This window comes from Panthera tigris, chromosome A3 (genome assembly GCF_018350195.1).
Source record: "Panthera tigris isolate Pti1 chromosome A3, P.tigris_Pti1_mat1.1, whole genome shotgun sequence".
Taxonomy (NCBI): Eukaryota; Metazoa; Chordata; class Mammalia; order Carnivora; family Felidae; genus Panthera; species Panthera tigris.
The window spans coordinates 76,013,917-76,038,345 of NC_056662.1; the positions used below are offsets into that span (position 1 = coordinate 76,013,917).

Genomic DNA, 24,429 nt, shown 5'->3' on the forward strand with positions numbered 1-24,429 from the left:
ACAAACTTTAAAAAAAAAAATTAAAAATTAAAAAATGTTGCAGGTGGTTAATTTGTGTGTGGTTTCACCAGTTTTCCCTCAGGCTGGATCTGTTAATTTTAAAAGATTTAAAAAAACATGTGTGGTCAGAGAGGTGGTACCATGATGAGTGTTAAAGGTCAGGGAGCAAAAATCTATCCTTAAAATTCTACCCTAGGGTATCTTGGTGCAATGCAGAGGCGCAAAATCCATCCACGGGTGAATCACAGAGCCTGGCTTTAAGGAATTCTGGTGATCATGGGCAAGTAACTTAACCTCTCCGCCTTCCCATGCTTTGACTTACTTAACTATGAAGAGAGAATGACTTTTTTTTTTTTATTTTAAATCGTGCCTCAAGGGGCTGAGCATTAGTGAAACAAGGTACTTGGAAAGCACTCTGTAAACTTCAGAAATGTACACGTGTGTTACCATGTGTAATAAACTCCACAAGAGAAGCCACTTGCACTCAGAAGTAATGAATTATTAAGATTCCGTACAAAATATCGCTGCTGGAGGTGTTCAGGTACACACGACTAAGCTGGGAGCCAAAAGGAGGCTTATATATACATATTTTTTAATCTGTTTATTTTACTGTAAAACGAATATAATTAGCACGGATTTCCTCGTGAACAGGCACCAACCTTCGTGGGTTTTGTCGGGCGGGGTGGGAATGGCGTTAGAATCGAGGTAGGCAAAAATTTGCGAAAAAACGAACAAACAAAAACACAGTTAACGGTGGGACAGACACCGAGTCAAAAGGGAGGCCAAACTCAGGAAGCTGAGCGAGGGGGCGTGGCCCTCCGCCCCGCCCCCCGCTCCGGTCCAGCGCGGGGCTCCGCCGGCCAAGTCCCTGGCTGCGAGCCCGTCCCGGCCACCGACGCGGTAGCGAGGGGCCGGCTTGCCCACAACAGCAGCCGTTCTCAAACCTCTAGACTCGGAGGAAGCGGTCCCGCGCCGCCCCCCTCGATCCCCACAGGTCCGGGCCGCTAACCGCTCCAGTAACTGACTTCCAGGGGCGGAGCTGCGCCGCGAGAGGGAGGCCCAAGTAGCGAGCAGGCAACAAGCGGGCAGGTACCTGAACTGAAATGAATCCTTCGTACACGGTTTTCGCCCGGTTCTGAGGCAGAAGCAGCGGGCACTGGCGCAACAGGCTCGCTTCCATCTCCGCCACGGTTCGCCGTCCGTGGAGCCGCCGGGGGTTTAGCCACTGGCTGCGCCCCGCACATGCGCAGTCCCGCCAGCGCCCTGGGCTCCGAGGGGCGGAAACACCGGCTTTGGCGGGAAAAAGTCTCGAAGATTCCGCGCGAGGGGAAATGAAGGTCTTGGGCTAGTCCGGGCACCTGGACTCAGGCCCAGCCACAGTAGATGCTCGGCAGGAGATAGCATTGGCCCCAATAGGGGGCAGGAGGGAAGATTGTTATTTTCACAGATGTAATTGAACAAGAGCATTCCAGCCTTGATTGTCCCAATAACCCTTTTGGTAATTTTGTTTGATTTTACTGAGAGACTACTACAGCTTTGTGGAGTTGCATTTCTTACCGCATAAGATGGTTTGTACAGTCTGGGTATTGTATTTCCTTTACCCTGAACCTGCCTCAACTCCCCTTCTTCACTGTAATCAGTCTATTAGCCTGTTCTACAGGATCTCTTGTATGCCTTCAGCGTACAGAAAAATGTATTGTTCTGTATGTATCACTATACAATGTATTATAATCCATTCAGTATATCACATGCAACATTGTAATTCTATGGTTTACCAAGTTTAGTCAGTTACTATTGTATTTCAGAACTGCACAATTGTGTATTTGTGTGTGTACACACACACACAACACCCACACAAATATATTTACACACATATACATACGTATCTCCAGACTCAAGTCAACATCACACTCAGCTTTGGTGCACTGCATTCACAAACGTCTAAAGGCAAAATGTGAGGGAAGATTGCCGATTAACTTGTTGAGCCAAAGTTAATTTTTCTTTGATAACCCTTTCTATACATTTTTTTTTTACTCAGAAATGGTGATTATCCATTTCCTTGTACTGAGGGCTGATTAAATAAGTAGCTTACTACTATTTAGTACAAACTGTTTGATACCACCATCACTATTCAATGCATTATATTTTTGAACCCTAGTATTTGCAAAACATCATTGTAATATGCCACAGGACATGTAAAGAGGACGAAGATGTACCCCCTCCCATCTTTATTGCCCTCAAAATGGAATTTGACTTCCTGAAGATTCTTAAACTTTCACAACAATTATCACCATATTCTGGATACTTAGGGAAAAACAAGAGTATGGCAGTGGTAGTTAGATACAAATTACACTAAAGCAGTCGTTTTTAAAATGTCTAGAACCATCAGCAGCAGTCTCACCTGGGAAATGCAAATTTTCACCCCTCTGTCTCAGATCTAGGGAATCCCAAACTCTGGGAGTAAGGCCTAACCATGTGTGTTTTAACAAGCCCTCCAGATGATTATGATGCATGCAAAGTTTGAGGACCTTCTTAGGGATGTGACCCTCCCCTCCCTCAATTATGCAACTCATTCATTAAGGATGATACTGCAGTCAACCATCACAATCATGTTAAACTATTTACATGGGTGCCCAAGCTGTAGCCTTGACTAGGGGTTCTCAAAGGGTGGTCCTTGGACCAGCATCATCAGTATCACCTGAGACCATGTCACCCCAGACCAATTGAATCTCTTAATTCTAGGAGACGAGTTCAGCAATCTGTTTTAAGAATCACACGTTTAACACCTCTGTGTTTTAACAAGGGACTCTAATGTAAGCCGAAATTTGAACACCATTACCTTAGACTTAGTGAAGTTTTATTTTCACACCTGATTCTACTGTGCAACCAGCTGAAAGTCATTGCACTAATCAAGTGAATAATTGTCAAAGATTTTACAGTTCCAACGTCAGAGTTACCTCGCCACATAGTTAAGGTTTAGACATTAGCTATGTGAATACACATGGTTTATTAGTGTCAAACCATCATTTAAAAGAAATTCTTAATACAGAGATCATTTCAATTATAAAAAGAGAAACTTTAAAGGAAAAAAAAGCTGAAAGAGTAATGGCAATTTGGGTCTGATATTAGGGAACGGAAATTTCCTTGGCTTTTCTATCATGGTCTCAAGATCACTACTGGAGCCCTAACCATCAATAGATAGAAGGGCAGTGATAGCTTTCACAGAGGTCCCTTGAACAAGTCTTATATCACATTGGCCATCCCATATGCAAAGGGTCTGGGAAACACAGGTGGGTTTTTTTGGCAAATATATTGTTTGGAATTTGTTAGTAAGAATAAAGGAGAGAATGGTGGAGATGGGCTGCTTTCCATTTCTGTAACACTGAAAAATCCACCTGCCCTCTCCCCCCAAAAAAATATTTGTACTTTCTTGGCAACGCATTATTAATGAAATATATGCTTTATATGACAAATTTTCATGTATGTGTACTTCTAAAGATATGATAGTATATTTTCCTGTATTTTCTTTTTATTTCAAGATGATTTTTCCTTTCAAAGAGCACTAAAATTAATTTATATTTTGTTGACTAACTGAAATGAACATCATTTATAAAAGCATTAAGGATTAGAAATCAGATGAATAGGGGCTTCTAGGTGGCTCAGATGGTTGAGCATCTGACTCTTGATTTCAGCTCAGATCATGATCCCAGGGTCATGGAATAGAGCCCAGTATGGGGCTCTGAGCTGAGCATGGAGCCTGCTTGAGATTCTCTCCCTCTGCCCCTCTCCCTCATTCACACTCACTCTCTCAGAAGGAAAGAAAGGAAGGAAGGAAGAAAGAAAAAGGAAAAGAAAGAAATCAGATGAATAGGTAACATTATAAGCAATAAGGAACCAATTTTACATTTTGGAAACTTAGTGTAATCTACATAGTAATGAAATATCTTGCAAATAGAATAAGGAAGCCATGAAATCACAAGTGTATTTTTCATCCAAAAATGTCCTTCAGCTATGAAAAATAAAAAAGATATGGTTGTGGTTTATCACATTCCTTTAAAGAATCCTTTGTTGATGGGGATAGGATTTGCTAAAATAGCAATTTTATTTCTTTCAGTGTTGCTTGTTTCTATCTACGGACAAAAGAGAGCAAATAATGAGTTATCCATAATGTGGAAATAGCTGATTTTATAAAATTTTAAGAAATAACTAAATTAATAAAAATAAATTAAAATTCACACCAAAATTCAAAAGTTTAGAGGTAATTTTATACATATATAGTCATTTCAAAATAACAAAAACATTTTAAAAGTATCTTTATCAAAAAATTAGTAACACCTTTTTTATTCTTTGAAATCTTATTTAAACTTAATGTTAGCAGGTCTATGAGGAAACAGATGTAATTATACATTGCTTATTATTATGTGTAATTTGAAAAATGTTTTTAAAAAAGCAATCTACTTATATACAGCAGAAAACATAAAAACTATTTTCTTTTGAACAAGTACAACTTATGGGAGTATATCCCAAGAAGATAATCCAAAAATGTTAATAGAAATAGGAGACAACTTAATGCCTAATAACTTAGAAATGGCCAAATTATATAACATGATAGAATGTTAAAAGCCATTAAAATGACATGTGAGTGTGTGGTATTGGTACATTAAAAGTGTGTATGAAATCTTGATATGTGAAAAGAGCAAAACAATGTCAAGATAAAAGGAAGGAACTTACATAATCAGTTGATATTTTAAAGATAAAAGACCTTGGGGCGCCTGGGTGGCTCAGTCGGTTGAGCGCCGACTTCAGCTCAGGTCATGATCTCACGGTCCGTGAGTTCGAGCCCCGCATCAGGCCCCTGTGCTGACAGCTCAGAGCCCGGAGCCTGTTTCAGATTCTGTGTCTCCCTCTCTCTGACCCTCCCCCATTCATTCTCTGTCTCTCTCTGTCTCAAAAATGAATAAAAAAGTTAAAAAAAATTTAAAAAAAAGATAAAAGACCTTTCATTTTTCCATATAAAGCAAATTACTTAACAGTACCATGAACTTTTTAAAAGAAAGCATTAGCAAAGATTTTTATAAATGTAAATGCTATCCAACTTAAAATCATCTATTAAGTTAGAGGAAGCACAATATAATGAAAAGAGAGTTAAGAAACTTCAAATGCTTGACTTCGTATAGATCACATTATGATCTCTAAGGTCCTTTGCAATTCCAAAAATGTATCTGTAGGAAGCAAATAGGCTCAGGGCACCTGGGTGACTCAGTAGGCTGAGTGCACTGTTGATTTCAGCTCACGTCATGATCTCATGGTTCCTGGGATGGAGTCCCGTAGGGGGCTCTGTGCTGACAGCATGGAGCCTGCTTGGAACAAACTCTCTCTCTCTCTCTCTCTCTCTCTCTCTCTAGCACTCTCTCACTCTCTCTGTCCCTGCCTCACACTGCCTCTCTCTCTCTCTCTCTCTCTCTCTCTCTGGCAAAATAAATAAAAAATAAAATAAATTTTTTTAAAAAGTGAATGGGCTCAAAAACACAGGTGTGGATTATCTGAATAATAAATCTGAAAATAAAACTTTGAAAATCTCATTCACGTTGTCACTCCACTTAATAAGATTGTGTTTGCAAAATCTAATGTGGAAAACTGGCATTGGATATTTTTGCTGTTTTGCCAACAATTAAGATAGTTTAGTCTTGTTCACTTTTAGTTGGACAATAAATGCTTTCAGGAAATGATGTAGGAACGTTGTGAACCAATTACTGCAGCAGGAGATGAAGTTTGTGTTCAGTACAGAGGGAACAGCAACAAAGAGTTGAAGCAAACATCTTTACATAAGGTTTTATTAGTTTAATTGATGAATCAAGAGGATTCAGCCTTTGGATGTTCATGTTCAAATTATGAACTAAAAACCTTATCTAGATGTAGATAATCCCCCTTCTGTAGGTACTTATTCAGAAATGATTATATATCATCAGTTCAAAATTCAAGGCAATTTTGTATACATATATAGACATTTGAAAATGACAAAAACATTGTAAGTTTATACAAAAATTAGCAGGACTTTTAAAATATTCTTCAAGATCTTAAGTGTATAAAATTGTTTCTTATAGTTATATTCAAGTAATCCATTTGAGGAGGATTCATTTTAATCTCATTCTCCTTTAGAGCCTAAAACAGGTACAAAAGAAAAGATTTGTGAAATGAAAAAGGCACAAAGAAACAAATAATCATGTGTCAAAGTTGGCTGGTCCAAGTTTTATAACTGGGACTCCATATGAAAACCTGACCAATGGGGATAACAGATGTAATCACACAAATTTTTAGGACTCTTTAGAGTACCAATATTTATTCACTAGACATATATTAATATAAATATATATAATATATTTATAATTTTATACTATTATATTTCATATAAATGTGTCAAAGTTATTTCCTGTATTTAAAACTTACTCAAATTTCTGAAACAGAGTATCTTACCTTACCTTAGTGTGCATAGTTTGCTAGAAGTCACAACCTGAATTATGTCCTGAGACTCCAGAAAACAATTGTAAATTAAGAAGAAAATTGAATACACTCATTGGATAAGCAGTTTCACGCAACAAAGGTAAAACCTCAGAGGCAATCCGTTCCCAGAAATAGTCATGGCTTATACTTTATTTAGTTGATTTTCAACAAACCTAATTTTATTCAAATACAACTTTATGTACTATAAAGGATTTCCCAATGAGCAAAATGAAAACCGAATCAAGAAATATTTTCTGCTGCTAGGGCAGGGGCTTCTTATAGTCCCTTACCCTGCAGAATTTCCTAACCTCTATTAATAAGTAACTGCTTTGTACTTCTACTATTCTTTTTTCCAAATGGGTAAGCTTATTATATTTATCCTGTCCCTGGCCCACCATTGTATTTTGTATCCGTATTTTTGTGGGGGGTTGGGGGGGGGCCGGAGGGGAGGTGGTGGCAGAGACCAGAGGAATCAAAATCCAGACTCTAACAGAGAGGATGTGGACTACTGGGAAATCCTGGAGTTGAAGGTGAATGCAGTGATAGATGAAACATTGGGCTGTCTACTTTGGGAATGGGGGTTGGGCATACGTTTTACATGTGAGAAGAGAAAAGGTATTTGGTGATCAGAAGAGTAAAAGAGTAAAGTGTAGTGGAGACTTCTATGCGCTCACCGAACCCATTTCCTCTGTCTCCTGGGCCTAAGGCTAAACTACATTTCCACCCTCTCTTGCAGGTTGGTGTGACCAGGTGACTGAATTGTAACCAATGGGAAGTGCGTGGCTCATGAAACTTTTCTAAGCATGATTCAACATTCTCTTTCCTTATTGAGAGAGTGAACTGAATCCAAATATTCTAAAGCCCTCAGGAATGGTGGAGGCATGAGATGGAAAGAAGCTGTTTCTGCAGTGTCTTCCAATTGACCATGTGTGCGGTAGAAATAAACCTTATTAAGGCACTGAAATGGGGGAAATTTGTGTATTACACCAGCATACAGCATGCATTACTATAATATGGTGGGTATCAAGTTGCCTTAGTATTTTGATTCTAGTTGAACATCTAAAAAAAGTGAAATAACAGCCTTATTGTAAAAAGTCAAATATTTACAATATGCCAAAATGATATGCTTTGGATCTATTTAAACTTACAACAAAAAATTTTAGATGTCAGCAAAAATATATGCAATGAAAAATTTAATCTGTGGGATATGTGAGTGAAAATGTGTAAAGACTACTGCCCGGAGGCTTCACTATTATTCTTCTTAGATTATTATTCCACTGTTATTTTTCCATTAATATACATGATAAAACCCTGGTGATATTATGCAGATTAAGAATCCACATTTAAATGCATTCAATAACTCTGGAAAAACTACCATGGGATAAACATTTTATCAATCAGAGGTTTTTTTGTTTGTTTGTTTGCTTTGTTTTGTTTTGTTTTTCATGCTGAACTTCTCTTTGAAAACATTTTCTTAGCCTCCTTTCACTTGGGAGTATAGTAAAACTTAGTATCTTTAAGAATACCTGGTACTACATACTAGTAATAAATTCCTACTGAATTTCAGTAGGAACATTTAACATTCGATTATACATAAATTTGCTCTTACCTTTTCTTTTCTTATCGCATCAGATTAGCTGAGCCTTTTGAGCTTGGTGCATTTGTTGTCCTGGAAAGAGTATGTATAAATTAGATATTTTTTCAGGGTCACGAAGTGATAGCTACCCCATTCCGGATGCTATTGATGTCCAAGGATAATAGATGCAGGATCACAAGAAGTGGACTCTGGGATTGCCACAGGGAGATGTTTTGAGCCCCATGGCCTTGGAAGAGCCAACAAGGAAAAACTGTGACTCTGGGAACCCATCAAGGGCACACTGGCAGACCTGAGCTCTGACACAGTAGCATTCCTCTCCCACAGATCTCTAGCAGCCTGAGTAGAGAGTTGTGTCAAAAGCCAATACGCATTGCCTAAAGCAGCGATTTTCCCATTCGGGGCAATGTTGACCCCCAGGGCATATGGTACTTGCAGACATTTTGGTTGTCACAACTGGGGGTGGAGGATACTACTGGCATCTAATAGTTGGAAGCCAGGACTGTTACTAAACATCCTACAATGCATAAGATGGCCTCCTTCAACAAATATTTTTCCAGACCAAAATGTTAAACGTGCCAAGGTTGAGAAACTCTCCTCTACAGATGTGTGCAGCAAAACTCTTCAGCAGCCAGCCTTGGTTACCAGCTTTACATACTAGAATCGTCAGGCTTTATACTCTTCCTACTTAGTGTTTATGTCAGCCCAAATTACCTACATTGTGTAGTGCTATCAGAAACTTCCAAAATCTCAGTGGCTGAACACCAAATAAAGTTTATTTCTTGTTCATGCTACATTCCAACACAGACTGAAATGTCCATTACCCAGGGACGTAGGCTGATGCAGACTCCATTTCAACACATGCTTCCACAGCCGCTAAAACATAGGGAAGGGAAGGACAAATCAAATACTGGGCCTTAAAGTCTTCTCCAAGGAAGGGAAATGCCTCATTTTTACTTATATTTCATTGTCCAACCAAATAACATGGCTACTTCTTTCTTCAATAGAGCAGAAAAGTATATATTCACTGTGTGTTTAGAAGGAGAACCTGGATACTTTTTTTTAACAGCCCTAATGACTATCACAGCATATCTTCCTGATTACCTTTTTTGGACTGTGAAAGCCTCTAGAACTGTGGAATATTTCAGGGAGGGAACAAAGAGAGAAATGCTTTTTTTTTTCTAGTGTGGCATTTAAGGTATATTCTAGGTAATCAATTGGAAAGAAAATAAGCAGCCATTTTTGTACTCAGTTTGTAGAACAGTGCATTAAGGTCTCGCTTTGAGACACGCGCACACACATACACACACACATACACACACACACACACACACACACACACACACCGCTACAAAATAATGGTGGTCAATTCCACCTTGCTGGGGTCAGGAAAGTTTTCATAGTTGCCTTTAGCTTAGTTCTAAAACATGAATTAGGTGAAACAAATTCTCCCACAAGGAAGTTGAATAAAAGTTACAGTAATGTTAAGAAATTTAGAATGTTTAAAGAAACTGCCTTGTGGTGCTTACAGGTAAAGGATGGGGAATGGCAAGCTGTGATCTAAGCAAGTAGGAAAGACACACATCAGAAGGAGTCTCACGTGGTGATGTAAACATTTGAGCTTTATCCTAAAGGCAATTCAGAGCTTTTAGCAGGTTTTAATCTGGAAACTAATAGAGCTGATAGATTTTAATTTTTTTTAAGTTTAAATAATTGACTTAGGCAATAAGCAACGATAGGTGCCTAAACCATTATGTGAAGTTATGGTGAAATAATCACATGATGCAAAATTATCAATTTCATGAAGGTGGAATCAGGGCTATCACCACCTGATAACTCTTTAGCCAGAAGCTGGACACCCTTAATTATATGCCAACTGATACCCTACAATATGAAATACAACGCCAAAACTGGCTGACACGAATCTAATGGATGTAATATCTAGTTTACTGGTAAAACAGGGATAGAGGAGCAAGCTAAATAAAGTCAAGATGGAATAATCAGGCAAATCTAGAATGTCAAATATACCACAAGACAACTAAACCAATTTCTTTAGTCAGTAGCATGGGAAAAAAAAAAGGGGGTGGACAGGAGGGGAAAAACTGTTCAAGTCAAAAAGAGACTAGGAAACATAACACTCAAAAGCAATCTGAAACTGAATTTTGAGTACTGGGTCTCTGGATTAGCGAAGTCTTGATAATGGTAGAAACATCCAAGACTAGGAACAATGAAGAGAAAATTATTCCTCGGTAGATCAAATGTGAAAATGCAAGTTCTTGTGAAGTGTTTATGTAAAAATGACCATAAATCAGTGGTTCTCAACTAAGGGCAATTTTGACTCCCAGGTGACATTTGGCAATATATAGAAGGGAGTGAGTAGGAGGCTGCTGGAATCTGGTGGGTAGAGGCTAAGAAAGGTCCTCAATTCTCTACAAAGCACAAGACAGCCCATTCAACAAAGAATGACCCAGCCCAAAGTGTTAATGGTGCTGAGGTTAAGAAACCCCACAATAGGCAATCAAATGTCTACACAAAGAAAGCAGAGACAAGGGTTAATATGGTTACTTTGATCTTCACACAGTTCCTCGCACATGGTAAGAAAAAAAATTTGATAATCCCTTTTATATTGTATAAGCCTACAGAGTCTTGGAAAATTGGGGGGAGAGGCAAAGAGAGAAATATTGTTTGGGGGCTGAAGCTTAGAAGACCAATCTTAGAAGGATTTATAAATATACATCATTAGCCTAAAGGTGGTGATAGAAACCTTGGAGGTGAATGAGAACTTCTGTAGCAGCGAGCATCACACCTCACCGTGGCTCAAAATCACTTGCGCGGTTTTGAGAAAATGCAGATGCTTGGTCTAAACCCATAGATTCTGATTTAAATGTCTGGGAGTAGAGGGTATAATAAGCATCATATTTTTTAAAAACTCATATTATTTCAATGTGTAGCCAGTGTTGGAAAGCTAAGATTTTTTTTTTTTTTCTGAACACAAATGAACTGTATTCATTATGATGAGTTTATTCATAAAACATACTACATTCAGTGCGGTAGCTCAAAAAGTTTTAGCAGTTTTTCTGGGTTTGGCAAAGCAAAAAGGAACCCACTGTTGGTTGCTTTGGTAAAATAAAGGCTATAAAGTCCTTGGCACAACACAGAGGAAAGAATTTAAAGATTTTGTGAGGTAACAAAGTAGATTAAATGGATCGTGTGTCTTATTTCTATATCCTGCCAGAGCCCTGAAGACTCCTTTCCCTTGCCAATAGAAGAGAGCAAAAAAGGAAATACCCAAATATTTAAAAGTGCTTTGCTGGCTTTTATTTTTTATTTTTATTTTTGTCTGAGCTCAGAATGCTCGTGGAAAGAGCTACAATAAAAATGGTATTCCAATCTCAGTGGATCTCAGTTGAGAAGCCAGCTGAGGCCTGGCCCAGGTGATGACTGTTAACAGTCTGAAGCAAAGTGGGTATTGTTTTAATAGCCAGATGCTACACTCGGGGATCAGGGAATGGCTTTAGGAGCAGAAATCTCTGGCTATGGTTAATTAATCATGGGGTCCCCAGGAATGAAATAGAAAGACAGCCAATTAAGGTGTGTCTTGATTTATTTAACCAAAGCTATTCTAGGTCTGGTGAACAGGGGTCTCATTGAAGCCAGTGTGCTAGAGAATTTTGGGTTCACAGACCCAGCATCACCCAATGAAGGAGAGGCTAGCTCCTATGAGGAAAGGTCCTGCTGTATGTAACATTCTGCCATGTCTTTCCTAACGGGGCTGGCCATCGTTAAGCTGAATACTTGTGCACTGAGGAAAGGGAAATACTGAAACTCGGAAAATACTGAATATTGGCTCAAAGTTATCACTGATTACTGGGGATCTGTAATTCTACTATAGTCAGGTTCGTTAGGGTATGGGATCCTTAAGGAGCCCACATGATAAGTGGAGTTCTGCCCTGTGTTTTTTTTCCCATGGGAGGCCAAGTGGGGTTCCCAAAACCATCTTGGGGTCATTTTCTCAGATCCTGAGGGAATTGTGGGAATGGATATTTTAGGGAACTGGCAGAATCCCACACAGTTTCTTACACCTATAAAGTAAGGGTTATCATTTTGGGAAGCGCCAAGTGGAGGCTATTTGGCACTCTCCTTCCCTGCCAAAACAGTGAACAGGAGCACTGAACCCTGGAGGTTGCTTCCTGGAAGGTGAGATTTGGCGATTAATTTAATAGGCTGGCTTGGCATGAGTCATGGTGAATGACAGATTATTGAAAACAAAATCAGTTGAGACTCCAGTTGTGGCTATTGTTGCAATTTTTTTTTCTCCTCACTAGAGTAAATTAATCTATCTTTTAGCTGCAGTTATTAATCTTGCCAAAACATTTTTTTAGCCATTTTAGTTTATAGACACTACCAGAAATTTGCCTTCATTGACATAAGCACCAAAAAATCTTTATTGCTATGCCTCAGGGATACATCAGCTTTCTGACTCTATGCTATAGTCTAGTTTGCTGGGAATGTCACCTGTTGGATCCAAATGGTACATCCATTTGATCCAAAACCCACAAAACATCATGCTGATAGGACATGAAGATCAGACAATAGAAATATTCCTGGATGCTCTTGTAAGTCATATATGTGAAATTCTACAAAAATAAAAATCATAACAATTCGGATATGACACTGAAGGGCCTGAGTAGTTGAGAAGCAGTGCCTGGGTGACTTAGTCCACTGATCATCTGACTTTATTTCAGCTCATGTCATCATCCCAGGGTTCTGGGATCGAGCACTGTGTCAGGCTCCATACTAAGCATGGAACCTGCTTGGGATTTTCTCTTCTCTCTCTCTCTCTCTCTCTCTCTCTCTCTCCTCCCCTTCCCACTCCCCCTCCCCCACTGGATAGATGAGAGAGAGAGAGAGAGAGAGAGAAAGAGAGAGAGAGAGAGAGATAAAGGGCCTAGGTGCTTAAGGATCTATGGCATTCCAAGATACTCCTTTCAAAATAGGTATCCAAATTTTGGATGCAGCATATTTGTATATCTTACTCTGATCATTAACAAGATGATCCAAATTTTACCCATCTATAATTGGGATCCATAATAAAGGAAAGCTTAGTACCTAGTCCAGAGTTTCGGTGCAAGTGACTGTGGACTGGTCATTATGATCTGGAAACTTTCATTGTCTTTGAATGTTTTATAGCAGACCAAGATACTGAATGGACTTGCTAACTCCAGGTAGGAGATATATAGAGAAGGATCCTCAAGTTTGGACAAAGGCCATGGCCTCTTCAGTAACTAACATTTTGTTAAAACATTCCTGAATTGACATTAACTCTGGAGGAAATTGACTATGGGGTTCTCTTTAGTTCATGCTGTCAATAATGAACCGTGTGCTATTCAATGAACCCAGCCATAAGGTCTGTGGTGACAAATAATTTAATAACTGAACACATCCTATATTCCTGTGCCTTCTGCAAAGTGCCATACTTGCTTAAACTCACATCTGTAGCCTAGAGGGAGAGCAATTGATGGATGATGTAAAAATCAAATGTACATCCCAGTTTAAATACTGGAGGTAGTAGACTATCCTGGCTTAAAGATGACTCCACACAACATGCCTATACCAGATGAAAGAAGATTGCTGGCTTGGACGATAGCGAATAAAAATCATATTAGTAGGCAGAACTTGTGCTTTACATGTTAGACACTTTTCATGGAAGAAGATCGGGCCTGAGGTCAAGATATATACTGATTCCTAGGCAGAGACGAATAGTGTGGATTCTTTAGGATTTGGAAGGAACAAAATCAAAGGTTTGGTAAAAAGCAAGCTTATGTATGGAATGGGCATATATTTATATATATATGGGGTGGATCACTTATAATAGTTCTAGACCCTGGAAATGTTTGTGCTTCAAGCAAATACTCAGCCGAAGGAGAGGCCCCTTAATAATCTAGTGGACAAGATGACCTGGCTTGGTATTTGATCAGTGATCTGCTCAACAGAGTAATGTTGAGCTAGGAGACCTGAGGAGGGCAATTAGAAGGGAGAAAATGGAAAATGGGAGAGGACATCACAAAAGACAGGAGGCATAGAATTTTTGCCAAATGGCTCTGGAAGCCTAAGTGAAGCCAAAGATGATGTATACATAGCTGCAGCATGAGCAAGTATGAGTTTTTCTTTAACGTTCTAGATTTAAGGATGAAAAAGCTAAATTGACCCAAATTTGGGGGTTCACTGGTAGCTATAACTAGAAGTACAGCATACAGGGAGACTTGGATAGGAAGTGGGGGAACTGTTGCTGTCCACGAGAAGATTCTCCACCTTTCAACATTGGCAACATTTCCACGACTATGTTTTATAGAGGAAATAGTTTGAGATGAAAGTTGTTAAGATTATGATGAATCAGCACAAGAGGAAGCAGTGTGAGAGCAGAATTGTGAGTCACGTTAGAAGTATAACTCACAGGGCGCATGGGTGGCTCAGTCCATTAAGTGTCTGACTTTTGATTTTGGCTCAGGTCATGATCTCACAGTTCATGAGTTCAAGCCCCTCATTGGCCTCTGCGCTGTTAGACCAAGGACTACAATTCAGAGCCTATCCATATGAGAGGGAGACGCAATCTCAAGCAGGCTCTGTGCTGTAGCTTGAGATTCTTGTCTATCTCAAAATAAATAAACATGAAAGAAAGAAAGAAAGAAAGAAAGAAAGAAAGAAAGAAAGAAAGAAAACTTACATTTGACCAACTTCATTCAGTTCACTACCAACCACTGCACAGGCTTGGCAGCAAAGATTTTTCCTCTGATTTCTGAAACTGGTCACGCCTGTGTGGTAATAGGACAGGATCCAAGGCACTGAGTGTTCCAGACCCAGTGTAGCTGCAGTGATACACCAAAGGGTTTAAGCTGAATGGGCAAAGAAGTGATAAGTGATAGGCTGAAAGAGAGAGGATTAAAAGATTAAAGAAGCACTTGGGTCAAAAGCATATATTCTTGCAACCCTCCCCTGCTCTGCCATTAGCATTTTCTTGACCCTTCCTACAATTGCTCCTTTCCATGTCTTTGGCCTACTTGTCTCACTGGAAAACCTGCTCCTATCTGCCAATTCATATATTGTAACTTTTTCAAAACCTTGCTCAAAACTCATCTCCAAAAACTATTTTTTTAATCACCCTAATTACAGCTTAATTTTAATCCACCCTTAATCTACATCTTGATTTTGTGCTATTTGAAGACTGTGTATTATAGTAATTTGCACCTGTTGATGTTTCTCTGAAAGTGTTTTCACTTATTACATGTGCATCTGTTCTGTTTCCCTACCCAAACTAAAAAATTGCTAGCAAGTGTTCGATCTTTTCTTTTATACTTGGACGTGGTGGATTTACCAGTGAGCTTATTGATACAAAAGAGATGTTTAAAATGTTTACTTTGATTTGGATCATATGGATAGGCTCTGAGTTGTTAAATCCAAGATTTTACTAAGAAATCTAAATTTTATATTTTTATTGGAGATGAAAAGCAAAAGTTTGAATTTTAACTTTGTATTTCTGTTTTTTGAAAACAGAAACTGAATCTTGCTGCAAAGCCTTTTTGCCAGGAGGCATAAATAGTGAACTTTAAAACTTAGAAGTGTGTGGGGCACCTGGGTGGCTCAGTCAGTTAAGCATCCGACTCTTGATTTTGGCTTAGGTTATGATCTCACAGCCATGATCTCATGGTCGTTGAGATTGAGCCCTGCATCCAGTTCTGCACTGGCATGGAGACTGCTTAGGATTCTCTCTCTCTCTCTCTCTCTCTCTCTCTCTCTCTCTCCCTCTGCCCCTCCCCTGCTTTCTTGGGCCGCATGCACACTTGAGCTCTCTCCCTCTCAAAAAAACAAAAGCAAAAACAGAAACGAAAAAGCGACAACATTCAGAAGGGTAGAAATTAATAAAATACACCTTTAGAGTGCTTTACTTCAACTTGCAATTCAGTAGGGAAGCATGAAAAATATACAATTAAGATTATACCTTTCAATGATAAAAATTCAATAAAAAATAAAATGAATTCAATAATTCAGTGAAAAAATAAAAAGATTATACTAGTGAAGGAATAATAGTCATCGATTTTTAGAGGAGATTTCATCCATAATTGAAAATTATGTGAAAAATTACTGAAATTGTTACTAAAGAGGAGAACATAAATTAATCTATGATGTTAATGAAATAGTTCTTGCAACAGAAAGTATTTTATATTTTAATACCAACAATGTGTGTTAATACAGTACTAGTATTTTTCATGGGGTCCTCTTTCAAACTAAAGCCTTGAGTTGAAACACATGTCGTTTTGACAAATGCTGCTTTATAATGTTACAGAAAATATTTCCCCTGAAAAAAAAAACACTTTGTTTACTCCATTCATAAAAGATACTGTCAGGGTTTGATAAACTATCTTTTTTAAAAAACAATCCTCAAAATAATGTGCTATTTGCTTTAGGCTTCCATATCTTATGGGATGTGTCAAAGACTCTGAGCCTTACATTTTAAAAGATTTATTCAGTGACAATACATATGGAACTAAAAATGATCTGGCATCCAAGAAACTGGTCCACTGTAGCTAGTTCCAAATAAGATCATTTAACTCTGATCTAGAATAATAGTTTTTTTTTTTTTTTAAGAAGAGATTATTTAATATAATTTAAATGGCCACTTATAGATTGTGGACAGATTATTCAGTTGTGCTGGGTTATGTAGAGGAAACCTCCATTAAGGGGAATATTCGACAAGATAGACAATTCTTCAGATCCCTTTGTTTTTGAGTTTATGAATGAGTGAGAAAAAGCACCAGGAGAGGAATCATGAGACCCAGGTTAAGGTATGATCTTTCATATTTAAATATATATACAAATACATATATTTATAGTGTGTATACATATGTTGTACATACATTAATTTTTATGACATGGTTTGGTGCTCATTATGGAATTTTTTATCATATCAAATTCTAAAATGAGATTACAAAGCACTGTAATCATAGGCCACTGACCAACACGTAAAAACATTTTCATTATTTGGCTTCCATTAAAATCGACATTTATATCAAATTTTAGCTATTTTAAGGTGTCTAGGACTTAAGTTTTAAGTCTGGAAATTCAGACTGAATTGCTTCAGGTTGCTACTTTAAGTTGTTACTATAGACTCTGTTTTTATTTAACATTTAAGAAAACATCCCAAAGAACATTTTTTTTAATCTCATCTACTAGCATTAAACACTCTTTAACTGCTCTTTTACTTTGCAAGAGCAATCTCATATCTATACTGAAGATCAATTTCTGTTGCTTTCATATTAGGCATGAAATCTACTTGTTGAAATTATTATTTGAAATTATTTGTTGAAACACAGTTTGCAGTAAATTTTAAATATAAAATTTTAGGGAACTAGGCCATATCATATCATAAATATGTGGTATCTTATGCTAGGTTAGGTTGTAAGTCTGATTCCCTAAATAAAAATCATTCTAATTCCATTATAATCATACTCATGAAGTTAATTATATTATAAATAAGTTGCTTGGGGCACCTGGGTGGCTCAGTCGGTTGAGGGTCTGACTTCGGCTCAGGTCATGATCTCATGGTTCATGAGTTCGAGCCCTACATCAGGCTCTGTGCTGACAGCTCAGAGCCTGGAGCCTGCTTCAGATTCTGCGTCTCCCTTTCTCTCTGCCCCTCTCTCACTCACGCACTCTCTCTCTCTCTCTCTCTCTCCCTCAAAAATAAATAAATGTTAAAAAAATTTTTTAAATAAATTATTTGCTTAAGGCTGGGCACATGTATATATTTTTTTCTATCCCCTAAGTCAACTGATTAACTATGCTGTGCAATAATAGGAATTAAGGAAATACCTGTGTAATGAATTTATGAATGAATATCACAGGTTTCCAAATTATCTGAATAGCATGATAAGAAAAAATGATTCTTTCTGTGCTCTATAAGACATGGCTAGCTACTTTTTTTACCCAGCAATGCCCTATTTCTATCTGCCAAAGAGCTGTGGTTAAGATTTCTCAGGTTCCACAAGGAAACTCTACAACTTTTAGAGAGGAGGGAACGGTTATGTTGAGCCTATTGAATTTATTTTTAATCTATATCCACCAGGTCCATCACTATATGAAAAATAAGACTTAAAATTCATAATGTTAACACAGCTTATTTAGAACTATCACTGGAGACATGTAATCGCCTAGGCAGAAAGCCTAGCAAAAATTGTTCTCTAGCTAGTCTCCTGACTGATCCCTGCACCCACCCTTGGTCCTCTATTCCCAACACAGAAGCCCCTAAGATCCTTTTTAAATGGAAATCACATCATGTCACCATGCTGCTCAAATCCCTCTGATAGCTCCCAATTTCAATCAAAGTAAAAGCCAAAATTCTCACAATAGTTTACAGGTCCCTACAGGTCTCTCTTGCCACCTGCTTTTCCATTGTGATCCAATCCTATGCTGTTTTCCTTGTACACTGCTCCAGCCACATTAGCCTTCTTGCTGTTCCTTGACCACACCAGGCATGTTCCAGTCCCAGGTCTTTATATTGATTATTCTCATTGGAATAATGAGAATGGAATGTTTGTTCCCCACATTGCTTCTCCCTCTCTTCCCATCTTCAAGTCTTTGCCCAAATATCATCTTTTCAATAAGACCTCTCAGAAAACTCTATTTAAGATTGTAGCCCACTACTACATCCTATATCCCTTAGCCTGATTAATTTTTCTCTTAAACTTATTATCTTCTAACAACTGTAAATTTAACTTGTTTATTTCACTTGTCTGTCTCCCCTCTCAAGAATGCATATAGACTGCATAAACAGGATATTTTTTTTCTGTTTTAATTTCTGCCATATCCACAGCACTTGGACTAGTCCCTTGAACATAATAGGAACTCAAATACATATTTGCTGAATGAACAAACACGTACACAGATTTTGCCTTACTTTTACCCGTTTTCAGTTATGTTAGAGTCATAAAATTACTAATGAAAACATGAGTGAATAAGCTACATAACCTGAAATCTGAGGATGATCTGATACAAATGAATGTCATATTTTGCAAGTGCAATACAATCATAAAAGTGAATATCACATTTTCTTATTATTTATAATATATTGAGACTTTGAACATATTTGAGAAATACATGCAACAGAATGGATCACCCATTCTGAGCAGAATCTATTGCCCTGTGGTGATGGGGGAAAGTTAGATCCATCCCCACACTGCCTCAAACTGCAGCCAAAGTGGAAATTGTTCTGGCTGTAAGACGAGAAACAACAACCGCAAAAACAAAATTTAAGTTAGGTTGGTAGAACACATAGGTTACCAACTCAACCCAGGCCATCACTCATGGGGAAGAATACCATATGAAGGCAACCCCTGCTGAGAACTTCATCACATCATCACTAGTAGGGTTAGAACGTTCCTTCATTTGACCTTTCTTGTGTCATGGAGCAAAAGGCATCCAATAGTCTGATATAATTAGTCATGAATTATTCTGGCAACCGGACATACTATACTAACTTGGTAAAGTATCAACTAACCCTACTACCTGATCAGGGTATTCAACACTTCAGAGTCTGCCATTGCATGGAGTTATAAACAGGTCTTGGCCACGTGCACTTCTATTTACACCATACTTCAGAATCCAGTGAAGCCCTTAGCTTTAGGTGGGGCTAACATGGAGAGCAATGGGGGAGGAGGACATTTGACCACATCAGGAAAATCAAGTCCGGTGATCAGTGGGATGGTAGAGATCAAAGCAATCTCATTCTACTGATTCTTCTACATGCCCAGCAGCACCCAGCATACTCTACTAATTCATTCCTTCCATATTTTATTTCTTTGTTCAGAAATATTTATTGAGAACCTACCTGTGTTGGGAACCTACTGCTAGAGCTAAAGTAGTGAACAAGAACCAACAGTTTTTACCAGAATGGAGCTTGGATCTAACTGGAGAGGCAGATGTAGCATAACACAATTATGGTATCTATTACAAAGGAGGAGCCTTTGATAAGAAGATGTTCGTAAAAAAGCATACATCCTAGATCTGACCTAATTTGAGGTGCATGAAATGAAGTCTCAGAGGAAGTGATTAATTTGAGAGCTAAAGGATAGATAGGAGTTAATAAGGCAAAAGAAAGGAAGACAATACATACAGGCGTGGCAGTATGAGGTAAGAAGGTATGTGGCACATTCCAGAGATTAAAGTATAACAAATAGAACTGGAGAGAGGAATGACTCTAATGTGTGAGGCAGGAGACCGTTCTTAGAATGCCTTAAAGTCAGTGTAAGGAATTTTAATTTTATGAGAGCTTGGAAGAGTTTGTGGGATTTTTAGCAGGAGACTGACATGATTAGACATGATTAGAACCTGATTTTCAGAATAGGAAATTCTATTTCCACCCTAAGTATAGAATATAACATTTCTTGGTATATAAAATCTCAGCAGCTGCCCTGTTGATAATAGAAGGGCCCAGGTAAAGGCAGGTATTGATTAGTTAAGAAGATAGTTAGATAATTTCTTTTGTTAACTTCTAATGAGACCATTGGATGTCTCTACTGATAATCCGAAATGAGCTTTCTTAGGGCTATCTTTTAAGTTGTGCTTTTAATACATTAGAGTTTATAGGAAAAGGCCAGTTGAGAGGCTATTGAAGTAAATTGGTTAGGCTATGAGGACACTTGGACAGGGGGAGAAATGATGGAGATGGGAAGAATAGAAGGATTCTGAAGGCAGGAAAGAGAATCAGTAAGCCCTGCTGATTAATTGGCTATGAGGTAGGATGGGCATAAATGGAAGCAAAGTTGACTCATTTACTAGGCTCATGAACACAGAAATAACTGAATAGTGAAAGAAAATTATGAGTTTGGTATTGAAGATAGTGAAAGTGAGATACCTGGGGGATATCCAAGTGACTTGCAAAATGAACACTGTGTTTATGGGTTTAAAGCATGGAGGAAAGATCTGGGCTAGAGATAGAAACGGGAGTGGTTTGCACATAGATGGTTTGCACATAGATAGAAGCCACTAGACTAGATAGAGATGGAGTCTAGACAGTATGAGAAAAGAGAAGTTGCCTTAAGGAACTCAAATATTTCTAAGTTGGATATAGGAAAAAGGGTGATCAAAAGATACTGAAAATAAGTTACCAGAGAGGTAGGATAAAAACCAGGTAGCATCAGCCTAAATGCTTAAGGAGTGAATGTGTATAGGAGAGTTCTGGGAATATACTGCTAGATTCTTCCCTTACCTGCAAAACAAAATGTTTCCTGGTAGTGCACCTGGATACCACAGATGATATAGAGGTACCTATGCCTGCTGGGAGCATTCGTTCTTGGCTATAGAAAGTACATTATCCCTACCCCCATATACACGCCCTCGTTGCCCCTGTGCTTGGTCTTGGGTGTGGCTGGCCCACACTAGTCTCATATATAGAAGGCATTGGGAGTGACAAGCTGGCCTTAGCTGGCATGTCATCATCACCACCTAGTCGGGCTACATGCTTGAGGCATTCCAGCCAGCTTATCAGGAAGGGACCCAGGTAATGAGAAATGACATTCTTGGTTAGGTACTATGCTGACAAGGTATGAAAGCCAATCCTTTCCTTTCCTCCCTTAGACATTATATGTTCTTCACTAATGGGTAGGGTTGAAGGAGTGCAGCCGGGCAAAAAAGAGTAGTCATATATTCAGACTGCTTAGAGATGAATTCTGTAAAGAGTATTTCTCAACTTTTAATGTGCACAAAAAATATCTGGGGTTCTGGTTAAGATGAAGATTCTGATCAGTTCTTTTGATTTGCTGCCTGGGATTCTGTATTTTCAACAAGCTCCCAAGCTACAGGAATGCTGCTGCCCACACTTTCACTGGCCAGGGTTTAACTTGTATTTGTAAGCTAGCAAGCCAGAAGAGAAAATAACCACCTAAGCAGCTGGAGCAGAAACTGATCAAGAGAGACATGGCATACTATGTGAAGCCCAGATCTGACCTCCAGGTTCAGGAGCAAGTCCTCCACAAGACATACGGATGGTGGTGCCCAATTATTGTGCATGGAACCTGGACACTTAAGTAAAAGTCTCCACTATTATGGACGTTATGCTCCTTAGGTGCCTCTCCATTCCCTAGGTCCCCAAGTACTTATTTCTAGGAGAGTTTGAAGAACGATACATTTGTAAACACAGATATAAAGCAAGATTTTCATGGGTCAGCCACATCTTCAGCTACAATTTTGCTTGGGAATCTAAAGAAGATTCCTGGTGGTAAAAGCAATGAAGAAATATTTCTAGTAAGAAAATTGAGTCCACTTAGTTTTTGAAAGTGCAAATTTATAAGGTATATATTATGTAATGAGTAATTATGCCTTTTTTGGGTGAGGGAACCAAAGAGTTGTATTTGGATTGGCAGTTGAATTCTAAAATAAAATAATACTTCTACACCTGTTCAACTTTTCCTTCTTAAAGTCTGTTCAAAGTAACAGAAAACCCTTTAAAAAATAGGGCATAGAGACAGAGAAAAAGGAACTAGAGAATATACAATATAAAGAGAAGCAGATAAGGAAAATTAAAGGAGGATTTTTACAGGGGAAAAACAATTTCATTTTATTGTAAAGACCTAAATGAATAAAAGAAGACTTTGAATGTGAAGATGATTAAAAAGACAAAATCATTAGCTAAAGATATTTACAAGTTTAGACTCTTTCATTTTGATTGTAATTTTAATTAGCTGGACACTGGGGGGGAAGAAAATGAAAGCCTACATCATCTACTTACTCTTTAAATTGCATTCCACCTTAATTTTCTGCTCTTCAGTTCTTAATTTTCTCTGTTTTTGTTCTAAGTAATCCGGTTATCAGGCTAAAGTGATTTTCCCTCAGTCAGGTTTAGCCTTCTGTAGTTGCGGCTGTAAACCAAAAGTTCACCCCACCGCTTTAGTTTTTATTCTTTCAACAGCAAAAAACTCTCTACAGGTAACTTTTTTTTTTTCCAATCCTTTGTCTATCCAGCAGGGTGCTTTGAATACCCATGACAGTTAGATGACTAATAACAAAGACTTCTATTTTTAAAATAATTATGCTCTATTTACACAGCTTTCCACAAAATTTACTCATAAAATTTAGAAGGCAGCAAAGCTTTAAAAAATCTGTAGTTTTATTATTCACTGAAACCATTTTTTCTTCTGTGTGCAAGCAAGTTTGCTTGTTTCTGTTTCTCTGATAAAGTAGAAGCCAAAAAATCAGTATTAGTTAATCAAGTCTAGGATTTATGTCTGTGTGAATAACATTTTTTAAAATAACATTGATGTAAAACAAAACACATCTGTTTAGAATAACCTACTTTAGGAAGGGTTTATCTTCAAGATATTATCTGGCTTTTCAGTAGGCTATTTATTTTGCATTTGTTAAAGAAAACAAAATTAGCATAGCTAACCATGTATTATGCGTCTCTCAGTTTGCCCTGTCTTCCAAAAGAAATTCTCTCAAATAATGTGAAGTAACAATGTTGAAGTGCCCTGAGGTCTGTAGATGAAAGGCACTATTTAAGTGGTGACAATTATTATTATTATTATTCTGCCATGGATAAAGAGTAACAATTGGCTTTAAAAACCCATTGTGGACAATTTTCATTTTGTTCCCCATACCTCAGATATAATCAGAGCACAGAGTTCTCAGCACATGATACACACTCAAACCAGGACAGCACATATACAGTGATGGGGAATATAAATGTAATTATCCTAGTAATTAAACACCTAAAAAATAGCACTGGCTACCAGTCAATAGACACCCAGGGTGGCATAATTTAAGAAACAGCAAAAAAAACCAAAACCAAACAAACAAAAAACCCACAAAAAAACAAAAAACCTCAAAACAAAAAAACAACACAACACACACACACACAGCCATATATCACCAGTTGTCTCAAAATTCCAAAATTTAATTTGTATTTTTAAAGGCTTTCTTTACTTTAAAATATAAATACTACTTGCGATGAATTATTCGTTGAAACTTATTCATTATTGCATTATTTTAATGAGTTTCACATACTTTCCAGATGCAGTGTGTTGAAAAGGGATGGGATATGGGGGAACTAAGAAGTTGAAAGAAGAAATTGTAGGAACTGTTGAGGATGAAAAATGCAGAAAATGAAATAAAAGAGTAAGAGAGCTCAAGTTCTTAATTTTGCCAAAGAATGTGATGATAATTAACATTATAATCATTAGAAAGTGTTATCGAGGATTGTTACAGAATCCTCTTACCTGGAAGTCTTTTAAAATAGGATACTTGGGTCTTTCTGGAATGCTATTACTGAATAGGAGGTGGTGACA

The 24,429-nt window shown here is 38.0% G+C and overlaps 1 protein-coding gene and 1 long non-coding RNA gene across 4 annotated transcripts in view; one reads left to right on the plus strand and one right to left on the minus strand.

Annotated features, from left to right (window-relative positions):
* Positions 1–1,239, minus strand: part of FANCL (FA complementation group L) — an 84,616-nt gene extending 83,377 nt beyond the window's left edge. Inside the window, exon 1 of one of the 3 annotated variants that reach the window (XM_007075382.3) lies at positions 1,094–1,239. In XM_007075382.3, the coding sequence (XP_007075444.1) occupies positions 1,094–1,180 (87 nt within the window). In that variant the 5' untranslated portion in view covers positions 1,181–1,239. The remainder of the gene's footprint in view (positions 1–1,093) is intronic. The other 2 variants (XM_042981438.1, XM_042981439.1) reach the window with 2 other exon arrangements.
* On the plus strand, positions 661–7,465 carry LOC122237323. Its single transcript, XR_006215734.1, has 3 exons — positions 661–1,089; positions 6,485–6,601; positions 7,238–7,465. It is a non-coding gene; the product is annotated as an uncharacterized LOC122237323 (long non-coding RNA).
* The last annotated feature ends 16,964 nt before the right edge of the window (positions 7,466–24,429 follow it).